Genomic DNA, 16,643 nt, shown 5'->3' with positions numbered 1-16,643 from the left:
GTATGAAAGTATAATGAATTTTAATCAGGTGAATTTTAAGTGTCAATAGTGTATGGGAGGTAATTTCTTCTGTCCCTAAATGTTATTTTATTTTCCCAGAGAAAGCCACAACTTCGGTAGAATACAGGGGAGGTTGAGGAGTATAGGTGCTTCCAAACAGAGGCTTAATTTGCAAACTGGTTTTGTGTGTGTGTGTGTGTGTGTGTGTGTCAGATTCCTCCCCCACCAGTCAGAGTTAAAATGGGGAGAGGGATATTTTAATGCCAATGATGTCCTATGGATGCTGAGGGGGGGAATGCATGAATGAGGAGTACCAATCTCACAGAAGTCTGGAAACACCCTTATATGGAGACAAATAAAACAAAGGTCACACTGAATGACTTGAACAGGGATCTTATTCAAATGAAGTGGCAGCTTACCTATTACAGTGAAGAATATGAAGAAGATGGAATATGCTCGATTCTTAGAGTAGGCAGGAATCATCACTGCACAACAATTTTTAAGAAGGTTAGAAAGTAATAATGAATATATAAAATGCTGAAAAAGAGAAGCACACACACTGCTTCTGTTGGGCCAATGAAGAAGTGCGCTCATTAAAACATATGTATACAATTATTTTTCAGGTAAAGCTCAGGGTGAACCTCTACTTATGAGGGGGGTTTTTTGCTAGAAGCCAGATATGCACAATACTAAATGGCCAGCCTTTATGCCAGTCACAAAGCCAACTTCTTCTTCTCTCCAAACGGTGTTTAAAAAATCAAGGCAAACACCAAGGAACACCTATCAGAGAAACACGCTAGGTGTTTGAAGAGACAAAAGAAGCAGTTAGTCGGCATGAAACATGGGGAAGAGAGGCAAACTGAAAAAGGAGATCAGAATTCAATTCATACTGGGGTAGATAAGAGCTTACTCTACAGGTCAAAACCCATTATGAACTCCAGTCCGTAAGTAAATAAGTTTAAAGAAAAACTGGAGGGGGGGTCTTGTATATTGCTATGGTAGTCAAATCAGGCCTGAGACACAGTGAAACTGAAGTAATTTGCGTTCACACTCCTAGCCATATGTCTCAAAGTTTGCACCACCATGAAAAACATGAATTTGCTCAAATCTTAATTCTCTTAACAGTAGAAAGTAAGAGGGGGGGAGAGAGAGAATACATTTAGAAAGTTATGCTTACCATCTGGATTATTTGCAGTTGTCAGCAGTACCAGCAGGGAAGTTAATGAATCTGGCAAGTTGTGAAAATATCCTTGCCATTCCTTGTCCTGCTGGGCATCCTAGTCACAGAGAGCCAAGCCATTAGCAAAGCAATGCCAAGTGTCTGCCACAGCCATTTAAGTAGCATGCACAAGTCCTGGGATCACACTGTCTGACCCAAGTGCATGATGTGATGCCACACACACACACACACAAACACACACACACACAACTAGCTTATCAGGCAGAATAGGACTGTGGAAGATTGGGGCCACACATCACAATGTTACAATCAAACCAGTTACTTCTGGCTTCAGATAGACAGGTGAGTACTTCAGAAAAATATAATGTAAAACATGATATTCGTTAAATTTCCACAAGACATACAACTAGTCTCAGGTGGCACTTTTTCTACTCTACTTGCACATAACAACATCATATATGAGCATCTTCCCAAAGTGGTCTTGTCTGAACTGGTGTATGAATACTAAGATGACTAGAATTAAGCTAGAATCTCAAAAAAAAGAACATTCTTCATATAATATTGCATTTTAATATCTATATAATTCTTCAACATTTTATCATTTTTGTATCGTTATCATAAACTGGCAGATTTGCAAACTATAACCCAAGAAAACCAATGGACATTTATTTTTTCCAATGTTGTATTTAGAAAGCAAACACATTTTTAAAAACCTGAGGGAAGGAATGCAGCTGGGGGGGGGGGCACCTAGAATAGAAAATATTCAAGCAGCAAAATGGTTAAGTATCCGCTTCTGCTTGAGAACTGGAGCTGTGTTACAGAGATTTGTTCCTTACAAGCAGTCAGCTTCAAAGTGAATATGCTGGAAGAGAATTGGTACCAGATATATATTGGTACTATATACATGGGCTTGTGTGTGTTCGCACGTACTCATTTACCCACAGGAATAAGACTTCTGTATTTAAATGCACAAGGGGGAAAGCACAGCAAAGTTCAGAGTGCAAAGATTCAAGAAAGACACAGTGAAATGAAGACATCCGTCTTCTACACAGGCATTTATTTTGGAGTTTGTGGTGGTTTGCATGTGGTAACTATCACCTCAGTTTTTCTTAGAGGGAACAGTTTGTGGGGAAAGCTATCATGCTGGAGCGTTTCATATATGTAATTTCTCTTATATGATTGGTCATGATATGGCAAGGGGGATTACCACTTTCTCCCTTGGAAAGTGCAAAGAGCTGAGGGAGGGAACTGAAAAGGGGAAGCTGGAGGAGTGATACTCTTTCCCACTTTTTTCAGCTCTATCCGCTTTTCAGGCTAATTCTGCTGGATCCAACTTTTACAAAGATCCTCTGGGAAAGCAAAGTGTGTACACACAAGCTTTATTTCCTTCTGATAAAGGAGGGAAATTAATCCAGACCTATCATAACACTATGTCTGAAACACAGAAAAGATAGCAGACATTTCAGAAAGGGGCAATACTTTTTTCCCCCAAAACTTATTACATTTGCCAACATTTCTGACAATGCTTTCAAGACAACCAAACCCTATATGAATCGTTCACGTTAGTTACCTTCGTTCGAGCAAACAGCAGCATGCCAAACATGGTAAAGAGAAACAGGTGAACAGCTAATAGCAGCATAACACTATTAGGGAGAAAGCACAAATGCCAAAATTAGTTCTTTCATTAAAATATAAGAAGGATGCAAATGGAGAGATGTCAGACTACAACATTCAAATAAACCAGAATACAGCATTTTTGAGGAGGAGGAGGAGGAGGAGGAGGAGGAGGAGGAGGAGGAAGAAGAAGAAGAAGAAGAAGAAGAAGAAGAAGAAGAAGGAGAAGGAGAAGGAGAAGGAGAAGGAGAAGGAGAAGAAGAAGGAGAAAGAAGAAGGAGAAAGAAGAAGTTGCCCTCTATTCAGAAAATAATTTCTTTGGCTGAGGCATTTAAGTTATAGCAAATTTAGTCAAAACCTGGGAAGAATGAGGATAAGAACATAGTACTTTCGTACATCTTCCTATGGTAATGTAGAACTTTTCCTTGATAGACCCCTCTCAACAAGTTTCCACTATACTCCAAAGACCCCAAAATTCACCCTCAACTTGCAAATGTTGTGCCAGAAGATTATCATCAAGATGGTTTTCCTGACTTCTCCTCACTTCCAACTGATTCCCAACCAGTCATTCCTTCAGGCATTTCCCAATTTCTACCCTTAGTTATGGTAGTGTGGTGACCCAAGTCATACTTTATGGTAAATCATAATTAACAGTTTACTGCCATCCAGATGTTGCATGGCCTATGGCCAAGGATGATGAGAGGTGTAGTCAAACAACATCTGGAGGGCCACAGTCTCCCCACCCCAGGTTTACCATGAACACAATAATCTGGGTTGTTTTCTCACTTCCCACTGGTTCATAGAAGACAAAACCATCTTCTGTCCCTGGCTTAGTGTTATGTCTGAAGTGGGGACCATGGTTTGTTTTGCTCATACAAACCATCATCATCATTCCAAAAACAAATCGGACATGAAACGTGGGTTGTTTTATCCACACACTACGGGCAGGAGCAAAACATCCCAGATTGACATGTCATGGTAAACAACTGTGGTGTGCAAACTGGGCCACTATGGGGAAGTAAAGCCTACAGTATTTATTGATTTCTTATCTGCAGGCTGGAAGATAGTGGCTCTATTACTCCTTATTACCTTGTAATTTCTGGCAATGTCCTCTTGATGCTTTTTAGTGTCTTTTTCATCATTGAAGAGTTCTGAAGGAGGAAGAAAGGACGCAGGATTCGCCGTATTCTCAGACTCTAAGATTGAAGGGGATAAATTTTGCACTTGTTAATGACAAAAAAGCCAGCATCCAAACCAGAGAATGAATTTGCTTTTTAATGCAATGTCCACATGGGCTGCTCAAGCTGAACAGTAAAATTTAGTTTTGCAAAATATAATGCAAGCACAAAAGGGAATAATTTCTTTATTTTTTTAACTGGAAGGCTGGTAACGAGACAAACAGGCAGCATTTGATCACCCACATGATGTAATGACTACCAGTGTATAAATGGATGACAAGAAAGAAAAACAAGGTTTGAACAAATTAACTGGGGGCGGGGAAAACATTAACGATTAACCAAGGTAAATGCTCATTTTGGGGCCATCTCAGTGATTGTGTTCCTTGTGGAATTCCCCCATCAGAGATATCCAACAGGCAGCAACAATGCTATCATTTAAGGGCCATGCAGAAAACTTTTGCGTTCTTTCAGGTGTTTTAATGTATTTCCTTTTTTTAACAGATTGCTGCAGAGAGGGGAATTGGTTTTGGGGTATCTTGGTTTTGGGGTTTTTTATGTAAACTGCCCTGGAAGTTCTGCTGAATTGTGGCTGAATTGTGGCATAAAAATGTTTTCAATAAATAAATAGACACTTTCCAACTTAAGACTTCATATGTTAGCTAAATGCCACTAGAAAACTCTTTGTTTCTGTTGTTGCTAGAACAGGTTAACCTGAGAATTCTTTAGAATGCTTTGAAGTCCGACAGAGGAAGGAAAAGATGGTTTGCTTCAGCTGCACCTGTTTTCACTGATATTGACAGTGGCATACTGAACCCTCACACAGCTAGCCAAGGAGAGAAGGACCTCAGGCCTTCTCCAAGCGATCAGCTCATCAGATGCAAAGTTTATATCTTTTGCAGTCATTGAAATAATAACCTTGGCATAAAATTCTGCAGATGGAGCAAAGCACAAAACTCTTCCTCTTTAGTTCCTCATACCTTTACATAATGTTAACATTTGGTTATCTTCATTTCTGGTGTGGGAGTTATTTCTAGTCAGCATACCTTCCAGGAAGAAAGTACAGGTACCAGAAGGGATGTTTCCAAAATCATTTTAAAAAACGCAACAAGTAGAAACACCACTGAAACAAACATACTTTCCAAAGAAAGCAAACTTCAAACACTCATACCTGGCTCAGCTGTTATATAACTGGGTGTCAACCGCAAATTAGTGATGCCTTGTTCCAGCCTGGAATCTTCTGCATGCAAAGCAGAAACTCTGTCACTGAGCTATGGCCTCTCCTTGTGGGGTTTACCGGCTAGTAATTCACAGCTTGGTTATAATGCATTATTGTTTACAGTGGTTTGAATGACATTGTGTTGCTATTATGGGCATTTTGTTGTACTGTCTTTATATATTGTGAACTGCTCCAGCATCGTGTCAATGAAAAGTAGTGGTACCTTGGGTTACATACGCTTCAGGTTACAGACTCCACTAACCCAGAAATAGTGCTTCAGGTTAAGAACAGAACAGAACAGAAATTGTGCTCCGGTGGCGCAGCAGGAGGCCCCATTAGCTAAAGTGGTGCCTCAGGTTAAAAACAGTTTCAGGTTAAGTATGGACCTCCGGAACAAATTAAGTACTTAACCCAAGGTGCCACTGTATAGAGATATTTTAAATATAATAAAAGTTAAAAGTTAAACATTACAAAGTTACCCAGTGTGCTTCAGGACTGAATGGAGATTTGAACTTTCAGCTGAGATGCCAATATGGTATGAAGGCTAGAGTGTTAAAAAGAAATGAGGGAGACCCAGATTCAAGTTCCCACTTAGATAGGAAGTGCACTGGGTGACTCTGGGCGTAACCTACCTCACAGGGTTGTCATGAGGATAGCATGGGGGAGGAAGAGGTTAGGAGGAGGACAGGATAAAAAGGCCAATGACAACAACTTCATAGCAGAGTGGGACTTTGAGCTATGCTTGCTCCAAGTTGTAAGTATATAAGCAGAGGATGCTCTCAGATTACAAACTCAAAAGTTTTGCAAAAGTAAAAATGTTTTTGTTGCTTGCTCAACTGCAAAGTGCCACTTGCTCAATCTGACCCTTCTTCTCTGTAGCCCCTGCCTCAGTGACATACACACATATAATCCTTACCTCACCACAGGAAGAGCTCAGTGAAACAGTCCAGTCTGCAAGGGAGACTACTAGCACCAGGATATATGCCATCAACCACTTGGTTTTCCGAAACTCTTCCCATCCTATTAAGTAACTCTGATGAAGCAATACAATACATGTTTAAACAGTTGTTAGATCATTGTAACATTTTCTTTCGCAGAAAGATTTACAAAACTAAAGTGTGACTAATTTTGATATACTCTTTCTAAAAAGGGCTGGACCAGTCAGCATGAAAATGAAGCCTTCACTGATGGGGAGGCTTTTCAAAAGAACTATTTCCTAATTTTCCCATTTCTGAAGCATAGAGCCCAGAATCATGTTGGAATTCATTGGTTATTCCATATATCCCACATAAGGAAATGTGGGCAATTCAAATGCACCTCATGAACCTGGAGATTTTCTAAGTGGCATCAAATGTGTCATCGCTCACCTTTACAGAGACATCTGCTATAAAGACAAGGAAGCAAAGCAGTTCAATGCTCTCCGTCAAGCCACAAGGAGGCTCCCAGGGTTCCAAGCGGTATCGTATGTCCGACGTGACAGTAAATGAAGAAGGCGTTTCGATGAAAGCAAGAGCCAGGATTAGTGTAATGGTGGCAATCAAAATCCTTGAAGAGCAAAGGAAGATCAATGTGATTACTGAATGAAAAACATATCCTCCTAAAAGCTACTTGACCAAAAAGAACTGTGCAGTATACAGCCATACAATCACTTAATATCAGGAGCAGTCAAAACGCATAATATATGGGATTGAGCCTAACTGGACAACTGAAAGCCTTTTTATAGCACGATGATGTGCGATAGTTACCTCCCTGCAAAGTGATAGTACAGCAGAAAGAGATCAAGCCCTTCATTCCAATCTCTATGGGCCGAAAGCCGGCCAAGCCATTCAGGCATCAACTAGTACATTCAGTGACATGCTTTTAGTTCAGGAATCCAAAAACAAATAAAAATGGCTTCAGCTCACAGGATCAGCTCAGACAGGTTTTTGCTCCACACCCAAGTAGTGCTAACTGTTCTCTAAACAAGGACCAGAGGGGCATACGAACGACGAGAGCAAAAAATTCAGCCAGCTGCAGCACCATTTCTTTTCCAGCTATTGCTGCCAGTTATACCTGCAATTGCTTGGTTCACATGTTACACTGTTAGGCGAATGCATATCTTAGGTTGGTAAGGATAGCATGCCCTTGGAAGAGGGTGAAAGTTTTGTGTGGACTGATACATGATGAAGCCACTGTATCTACAACAGTGTGAATAGCTGATACGATGACTATTAATAGTAAGACCATTTTTTAAAAATTAGTTTTTATTTGAGGTTTTTTCTGTTACAAAACAAATTAACAGGGGGAAAGTACATATAGCGTCTCTACTTTAGAATCTTTTTCACAGTTTATTTACATTCAGTATGAGACACTATTGTCAGAGACACCGTGCAGCTGGAGGAAAGAGGGGAGAGAGGGAGGGAGAGGCTGGGATAATGAACTTTTATTCTATCGCATAGTGTTTGTGCAGGGTTTTGGGGTCAGCATCACCTGAGTAGGTGCTTTATTTATATATGGGTTCATTTTTATTGGAATTGCAAGAGATTGGGAGGGTTGTGTTTGGTTGGTTGCAGCATGGTTTGTTTACATGTGTTAGAGGGGCGAGTGTTGGGTCTTATTAGCCATATTGATTTGTATGCTGTGAGGGTTTTTTTTTGGGGGGGGGGGATAGGCAAGCACCCTACTAGAAAAGTTAACCAACAAACTTAAACTAGCAAAGGGACAATCAAAGGAGGACACCTTCACCCCAGTGTGGCTCCCCTTTATCAAATATACAACGCAACAAGACAATGACCTAATGGTAGTACCATTGTTACTGCTGCAGTGGTCACTATTCAACCATTTCTGGTTTCCCATACCTCTGCTTTCATCCAGTGGGGTGTTATGCTATCACAAGAGCAGACAAAAGTGCAAATTCCGTTTCATCTTAAACGGAATTTTAAAATGTGGCTGAAACACTCTAATAAGGCCTCTGACTAAAGGTTGGTGGGGAACAGCAGCTGTGGAGTGCTGCTACACTCACATTCTGTTTGTGAGGTTTTCCACAGGCATCTGGTTGGACAGGGGCGATTTTATATCTGTGATGACCAGCAATATTTGTAGCAATGTCACATTGTTTAGCAAAAGGTCTCTTTCTCCAGCCTACCAACTTGGGAGTGCTGGAGAGAGGAATCATGGTTATTGCTGCAAAATGAAAGTGGCCAACGTAGCTGCTGACTTGCAGAAGCCAGATAGGAAATCCCAAGAGGGATAGTTAGGAAAATACAAAAATGCCTTGGATTGACAGAGGAACCAAGGATTTGTGGAGTCAGAGGCTTTAAGCATCAGAGATAAGCAAGAGAAAAGAGCCCAGTTTCTCACCATTGGCAAACTTCTGAGTAATACCACCGATAAAGCCACAAGGAGTAAGAATCCACACGGTGATTTATGGAACGATACTAGAGAGATGAAAGGCAAGATTGATCACTCAGGCATCACAATTGCTCTCTTATTCAAAGTCAAGCCATATCAATTTATACAGGCATGCACTATTCAAGGCAACAGCCACTAACCTTTAAACAAGCTGATTTCCCAACACGGAACGGCTCTTACAATTGCCATGAGCAATAATTATGCAATCCCGGTTGTCCAAAGAGATGTAAACACAAATATGCAGAAATCAAGCTTCCCTAAAATTATTTAGGGCAGTCTCTTACTGCACAGCTGGTAAGACCAGACTGCTGAGCCTAACGTTAATTTAACTGTGTGCCATAAACTGGCAGCTCACCAGGAAAACAGAATACTCAAGTCCTATGCAATAGTTTATTTTGCTGGGCACTAATCAGTTATCTCCACTTTGGCCATAGCCTGGCAGATGAGACATTTACCTGAATTGCATCTTCAATGAACACTACTGCTTGGTTCAAGTAGGGATTTTGGTCATCGGCAACTGCAAAGATACAACAGTCATTTCTGTGATCCCAACAAAGCTAATAGCTAGTTTCATTAATCATGAAGATCCCACACAAAGTGCTGGTAATGCTTAATTTAGCCTTTTGACTGCTGAGGATGTCAGACTATGTGTCATCCTATCTCAAGCCTCTTTTCAGTGAATACAATAGGAGAAGAAAGGAGGAAAGGAAGCTGAGAGCCCTTCTACTGATCTACCATCAGGATTAAGACAAGGCTCTGTGAATTAATCCAAGCACTGGATTTTAGGTTATCTAAACCAATACAGTAATGAAGTGAACATTCATGTGTTAGCCTTATACCTATCTCTGCTGTGCTGAGCTTGCATATATTAGGAAGGAAGACTGAAGATGCCACCAGTGCCAAATTTGTGCTAAAACAAACAAACAAAAATCAATTGAGGAGAAATCTGTAATGTTCCCCTTAAAGCAGAGATGGAGAACATTCAGCCTTTGGACAAATCATGGTCCAGCAGGGGTTCCAATATGGCACATGAGACCATTTTTCTGAAATCATGGCCACCTGACAATTTGGTAACATCATCCTAATAGGTGGGTGACATCGCCTTAATGGCAGGACACCATACTGCTTCGTTAGTTTCCTTTAGAAATGGTCCAGAGTTTATTGCTAATGCACCCAAAAAGTCCTCTTTTTCTAAAAAGCCAGAATCCTATCTAGTCATATTTCAGGAACTTTGGCATCAAGAAAAAAGGTATTTTTGAATTACAGTGGTACCTCGGGTTACATACGCTTCAGGTTACATATGCTTCAGGTTACAGACTCCGCAAACCCAGAAATAGTGCTTCAGGTTAAGAACTTTGCTTCAGGATGAGAACAGAAATTGTACTCCGGCGGCATGGCAGCAGCGGTAGGCCCCATTAGCTAAAGTGGTGCTTCAGGTTAAGAACAGTTTCAGGTTAAGTATGGACCTCCGGAATGAATTAAGTACTTAACCCGAGGTACCAATGTACTGGCTAATCTTCAGCTTTTTTTGTGTGGCTGAACCTTCAAAAACTAATGTTAATTGAGTGGTCCGGAAGGAAAATGAGGGGCCATTCACAATTACCCCTTTGATCATGATTTCAGTCATTTTGGACAGTTTCCTGGTTAACAGGATGTGACAAGAATGTTCTGGCTCCCACCTATTTCCTTTCTGATTTCCAGCTGCGATCACATCTACATGCTAAAGCATGTCCAATGAGAAATTTCACGTGCAGCGCAATGCTCTGCATATTTGCTCTGACGTAATTCTCACTGTGCTCCTCAGAGCTTCCTCCCTAATATGTCTTCTTAGGCTTGCAACCGAAGACACTCTTGATTTACTTCAAAACTGCCTCATACATGAGGTAATTTTCACATTGTTTACCACTTCCCTCTTGTTTAAGATGAAAGGGTTTAACTCAAGGAAACAGCAGCAATTGTAAATAGAGGGTTGCAGCAGATTACCCCTCATTTGGTGCTGTCCTTACATTCACTCTTCTCCAGCAAGGGCATACAGGCAAGCAAATTAGCAGAGGGAGTACTGACAAATCAGCATGGTGAAAGCAATTACAGGAAAGCAGCAACAAACCATTCCTGTAACAAGCAAGTCTGAGACTTTTGGATACAAAGTTGCACCCCAAATAGGCAGTGAGCCAACAAGCAAGATCACATATCAGGCTCTATGGGATAAGAAGCTCTAGAAGCAAACATGCATGTTAAGAGAAGAGCTGTGCTCTTGCATCACTCCCATCCATTGTAATGAAGCTTGTGAAGAAGTTCTTGGTGGACTGGGGTCCAAATCCTAAAAGTAGACACCAGGGAATGCAATAGAAGCACTCAAGAGACAAGTGCATTGCCCTTCTAAAGCCGGAATAGCTCAGGAGAAGGAACCTCCATCCCAGACATAGCCAAGATGGTACCCTTCAGATGTTTTGGACTGCAACTTGCATCATCAATGGTCAATGGTGAGGGATAATGGAAGTTGTGATCCACATCTGCAAGGTGCATTGACTTCCCATGTTCTAGCTCCTTGTCTGCAGGAGATAAAATTCTGGAACATACTGCAAAGCTCACAGCAGGCTGCCCAGCTCAGATACCCAGTGAGCTTCCCTTTCTTCCAGTTTTGCAACTGAAGTGACAGCTGCATATACCAGGAAACAAATGCCAATGCTGCCATGATGGGTCTTGTCCCTATGCTGCTTTGCACAGGCTGCCCAACATTTTAAAAAGCACCATTTGCAAGTTAATCTATTCAATTAATATTTTTTTAAAGGAAACGTTTTAAAGTGCAAAATTGCCCTGAAGATGGAAAAAGAGGAAATTGGGGGCTAGACTATGGCCATCAGTCAATCAGTCTTGTGCAAACAAACTTCTGCTGCAAACTTGCAGTACTCCCCCCCCCCCCCGCCACCACACAAAGTTCCACATTAGAAGGAATGGTGCATCTGAACTGAACACAGTGATGTACCTTCAGTGTCGAAGGTGGTATGCCTCCAGTGTTAGAAACTGGGATAGGAAAGCTAGGAGCCAAATGACTCCTGGGACCTGGGTTGTGGGCGCCAAAACAGAATGTCTAGTCGCTGGGGGGGGGGGGTTGGCAACACTTTTTATTTATTACTTTGATAATATGCAATTCACATAAGTGACACATTGTTAATACTACATTTTTTACATAAATTGTTAATACATGTTTAATTTGGTGTTTAAAATTTAAAAAAATTGGTACCATACTTGTTTTCAAAACACTCTACTCTTTATTGTTGAACTCCTTAACATATTGCCTATCCTCAACATATACTTCGAAGCTTCAAAGAACGTATATTTCAGTAATCCTTGAGTGTCAGCCAGGTGCAAAAAATGGCACCCAGGCTTTTGGAGGTGCTCGTAAATGGAGAATCTTTAGGTGCAAAATGCACCTGGCACCCTGCTAGTTTCGAACCCTGTATACTAGTCCTGAATACTAGTCACTGGGGATGCATATAGGGAGAGTGCTGCTGCACTCATGCCCTTCTAGCAGATTTCCTGTAGGCATTTGGTTGGCCACTGATGCTAGACTAGATGGACCTTTGGCATGATCCAACTAGGGCTCTCTGTATGTTCTTAGATGCTTCAAACGCAGCCCCCCTGTTCTAAAAATGTTGTGCCCTTCTCTTAAGCCAAGTATTCACGTTGTCCAGGAAAGTATGAACAAATGATTTCCAAATGTTATTGTGGGTGGAACTTGGGTGTGCCCTAGAGATTATAGGGAGAGTGACTTCTCAAGATGTGGAACTGAATGACTAATCCCCAACACAGATGAATCGTCTCAGTTAAAAACTTGGATGTAAATGGTGCCAGTCACTACGCTGACATTTACCATAGCACTGTGCATCTACAGTACTTTATAGAGTTCAAATAATTCAGGGGAAAGGCACAAAAGTCTGAGCTAGACTTAGCTATTGCAAATGCAAATGACTGATGGGAGTGCATGGAATCCTTGCTGAAACAATATGTAAACATGTTCTATGAAAATTGATTGCTTTCCTAGTGTTATGTGAACTGTGGAGTTCCTGTTCTGTATTTATTGGGAGGGTATCCCTGGGGATGTGGCACTGGACCTGCAACATTCCAGGCCATGGAATTGTTTGTACGATTTAATATGGATGGATTAGTAAATGGCTCTGTAATCCAGAAATGCAGACAGTCAATTAGCAGATCTGTTGTACCACTTCCATCACAGAGGTTGGCACAAGGCACAAGTATGCATCCAATGTTAATGTTTCATTGTACCATCTAAAGTACAGGCTCTATAGGTATTGTCCTACATGCTGTAAATGTAATTTTCTCTCTCTCTCTGCTCTTTCTTGCAACTCCAGTTTACCCAACAATATTTAAGCAGGCAAAGAAGTAAAACAGAAGGAATGCTGCCACACCTACCCAGCAGAGACCGTCATAAACAGGAGGCTAAGGTTACAGCACAGCAAATGGTGGGGCAAAAGCCTATAAAGGCGATTTATTTCTAATCCTGAGAAAGTTGCATTTGCTGCTCTGAAAATGCCTCACGAGGTCTCTGAGGTGCTGGTAGCGGACCTTGAGTCCTCCTGTCTGCACATGTTCAGGGGCACTTTAGAACCCATGCAGGCCTTACTGACCAAGGGCGCCCATTTTCAGTGCAAGGGCTCCCTGAGCAGGAACAAACTCCTCTGTTGTGAAAGCTACGCGATCCCACACCTGCGATCCCACACCTACTTACCGGGGAGAGGAAACCCTATTGAGAGAAAGCATGCAGAGATGGATGTAACAATGGAATGATGAATGGTTTAGTTTTTGTAAAAGATGCAGGGATTTATGATATACAAAATGAGCCATGGAAAGAGAAGAAGGAAAGTCACTGGTATTTTAAGGATGTTTAAATGAGTATTTAAAATGGTAAAACAGAAAATTGAATAAAAATGAGAGACAGAGAGAGAGAGAGAGAGAGAGAGAGAGCATGCGGAGGCTTGTGCTGCAGGCGCCTCACCCCCACCCCCTCCAATCAGCCCCCTGCAGGTGAGGATGAAGGGACGGCTCTTGGGCATCACAGGATGCAACTTCGAGGTTGGCTCAAGCCCGGGCACCTCCAGGGTCAGAACTCGAGCCCTGCAGTGGACTCGCTCTTGCCCCACCAGCCCTGCCCGGCCCGCGTCCCTGGCTTCAGGATCCAGCAGTCGATTCCCCACCGACGTCGACGCCCCCCTGGGCTCACCGTTCCCGCCCGGGGGAGACCGGGAGGCCTCGGAGCCGCCGCCGTCTCCTCCGTCGCCCGAGGCGGCGCTGTCCCCGCCCGAGTAGAGGCGCCCCAGCCCTCGGGGGCCGCCGGGAGCCGCCGTCGGCGGCGGCGCCGCGAGCAGAGGCTCTCTTTCGGGGTTGCCTGCCTCCTCCATGGCGAGCGGAAGCGGCTCCCGAAGCTGGAGGAGGCGGAGGCAGCCGGGCGAGCCGAGGGGGCGGGACTCTGGCGCGGAGCCCGGGGCGCTCCGTCCGCGCCGCGCCGGGGGAGGAGCCGCTTTCCCCACAGGGTGGGCTGTCGCCTCAGTGCCGCTCCGGCTGTGGCGCCCAATAGTCAGGAGCGGGGCGGGGCTTCCTCCGCGGGGGGGGGGAGAAGGGCAGTTCGCGCGGTTCGCCCGTTTCGCAGCGCTGCTGAGCCGCGGGCGCTCCTCTTCTGCGCGGCCGTCAAACTCCCGTGCGATTCTGGTCTTGCTGAGAGGGGGACTAAAGGGCCAGACCCGCGGGATCTTCCCCGATCCGAAGAATCTTCGGTCTATAGAGCATGTGGCAAATAAAGATCCTTGCATTGCAGGGGGTTGGACTAGATGACCCTCGCGGTCCCTTCCAACTCTACCGTTCTATTCTGTGATTCAAAGAGAGGAGCTCCGGAGCTCAGGCCTGCGTTAAAACGCGGGGGCAACTTCCCAGATGCTTCCAGGCGGGCGGTGCTGGGAGGTGCTTTCTGTTCATGCTCAGAGGAACTCTCGTCGTGTGACTAAAGGCAGAAAGCTGCAGGCCCGCACAGCTGTATACCCCCAGCCAGTCAGTGGCGAATTCAACAGGGGGTGCTAACCTCCGTATAAGTATCTGCTCCATCCTATAATGCAGGTTCCCACCCACTCATCCGCCGGCCGACTTAATTCAATTGGGTAGATATCATTGCCGCAGCGATGTGCTGCCCCAGACACACATTAACAGCAGTCCCAAACCTGTCTGCAGTAGTAAATCCCACTGCGTTCATTGGGACTTACCCCTTTGTGCATGTGTCTGGGATTGCAGTTCTAGGAACGCTTTCTTGGGAGTAAGTAAGCCCCATTGAACACTCTAGGACTTACTACTCTGAGCAAGCATGCATAGGATTGCGCTGCTAGAGGAGCAACTGTATACTAAATGGGAGTGAATAGAGACGAGTTATGTGCTCATTAGTTGTGTCTCTGAGCAGATCTAAACCATGAATTTCAAGGACATGACTCCCCCCCCCCCCCAAGACCCCTGAGAACTGGTTGGTTTAGGGGTGTTGGAAATGGTAGCTCTGGGAGGGTTCTTCAGGGGAAGATGCACTCTAAACACGCACTGGATGTCATTTATGTGTGTGTAACTGGAAAAGTTTGCTGCTGATTTATTACTGAAGGTCATGTCAGTTAGTAACTTTTCCATTAATTTAATTTTAGCAACAATGTATTTCATTTTCACACATGTCACCCTTAGTTGGGCATTAAATTGTGGTGGTTTCCCAAAAGGAAACTTTACCAAACTCTCTAAGGCTATGGCACTTTAAATTCCACACATTATCCCTTTTACTGCTGTTTTCTTGAGAATGCTTGGCCCAGTATATTTCTGTTGAAATTTCCTGTCAAAGGTATGGGAGCCCTGGCAATCATTTCTCACTGATCACACTTGTCCTTGCATGCAAAGTGGTTTTGTTCAACATTATTATATAGGATTTTAATTAATTCAAAAGCTTCCTTCTTTCAAAATGGATCGTTTTTGGCTGCCAGTGAATCAGTCAGTAGTTTTTCATGTTCAGCTTTTCAGGTTTGTTCAGCTGCCAGCATTTTCGTTGCCTAAGCTTTTAGGATGATAAAAGCATTCCATTCACGAAGGTGAACTCATCCAAATAAAGATGATCTCATTCAGATTTTTATCCTATGTCCACAGATACAATTCTATATGCCAGCCTTTTTTTGTTGCTGTTGCTTATGCTGGGCAACATTGTAAAGCATTACTATGCAATTACCTCCTACAAGGTTATCCAGCCAGCATAAGGCGAACAAATTATCCAAGCCATAGAAGTCAGCAACAAAAAGATAAAAACTTGGTTTAATGCATAGATCAGGCAAAAGGTGTAAAAAAACAAATGCAAGGAAAAAAACAGCAAAATGTTATATGGCCACAGTAGAAACAAAATAGAACAAATTTTTACTTCCATAATCAGTATCATGGTGTCCACAAACAAATGAGCATTAAACCACACAATCTGTCACACATTTCCATGTTTTTAGCATGTGAATAAAGGTGGTCAAACTAACTCAGGCAAAAGAGTCCAACCTGGAGTATTTTGATGATCTGTGTATGTTCCCACTATTGAAACTATATTTTTGAAGTGCCAAGAAACAATGATAATTTGCCAGCTAATATTTCTGAATGATATATGTTCATACTTTATTTTCAACTGGTTCAAACTCTACTATCCCATTTTTCTTTTCACCATACTGTTTCCCACTGTCTATCAATAAATTACCATGACAGAAAACCTGGCACACCTCTTTGACGCATAACTCAAAGTGAAAATGCTACTATGTCTATATCCATCACCCTTGCATAGAAAATGTTGACTCTGGGTTGTATCCAAATAAGCCCTACTCAGTGCAGACACAATGAAACTGAAATTAAGGGGTCTAATTTAGTCATATCAATTAATTTAATGAGTCGACTCAGGGTAAGGCTATTTGGATACAACCCTCTGTCTTAATCAGTTTATCCCTCATCTAAGTAGGATGCTGATTCCATAAGAAATGCAACTTTGAAAAGAATGGAACTGTAA

At 42.7% G+C, this 16,643-nt stretch overlaps 1 protein-coding gene across 1 annotated transcript in view; it reads right to left on the bottom strand.

The window, feature by feature from the left end:
• The window catches only part of TPCN2 (two pore segment channel 2), a 28,841-nt gene extending 14,702 nt beyond the window's left edge, over positions 1–14,139 (bottom strand). The window contains exons 1-9 of the mRNA XM_083431509.1: positions 13,821–14,139; positions 9,034–9,095; positions 8,528–8,604; positions 6,556–6,733; positions 6,105–6,221; positions 3,884–3,990; positions 2,751–2,823; positions 1,178–1,277; positions 420–485 (exon numbers count right to left, since the gene is read on the bottom strand). Of these exons, the coding sequence (XP_083287635.1) occupies positions 420–485; positions 1,178–1,277; positions 2,751–2,823; positions 3,884–3,990; positions 6,105–6,221; positions 6,556–6,733; positions 8,528–8,604; positions 9,034–9,095; positions 13,821–13,998 (958 nt within the window). The 5' untranslated portion in view covers positions 13,999–14,139. The remainder of the gene's footprint in view (positions 1–419; positions 486–1,177; positions 1,278–2,750; positions 2,824–3,883; positions 3,991–6,104; positions 6,222–6,555; positions 6,734–8,527; positions 8,605–9,033; positions 9,096–13,820) is intronic.
• Between the last annotated feature and the right edge of the window lie 2,504 nt (positions 14,140–16,643).

The sequence above is a fragment of the Podarcis tiliguerta genome (genome assembly GCF_965153285.1).
Source record: "Podarcis tiliguerta genome assembly, chromosome: 1".
NCBI lineage: Eukaryota > Metazoa > Chordata > Lepidosauria > Squamata > Lacertidae > Podarcis > Podarcis tiliguerta.
Note: the sequence above shows the minus strand (reverse complement) of the source record. Positions and strands in the feature narration are given on the sequence as shown.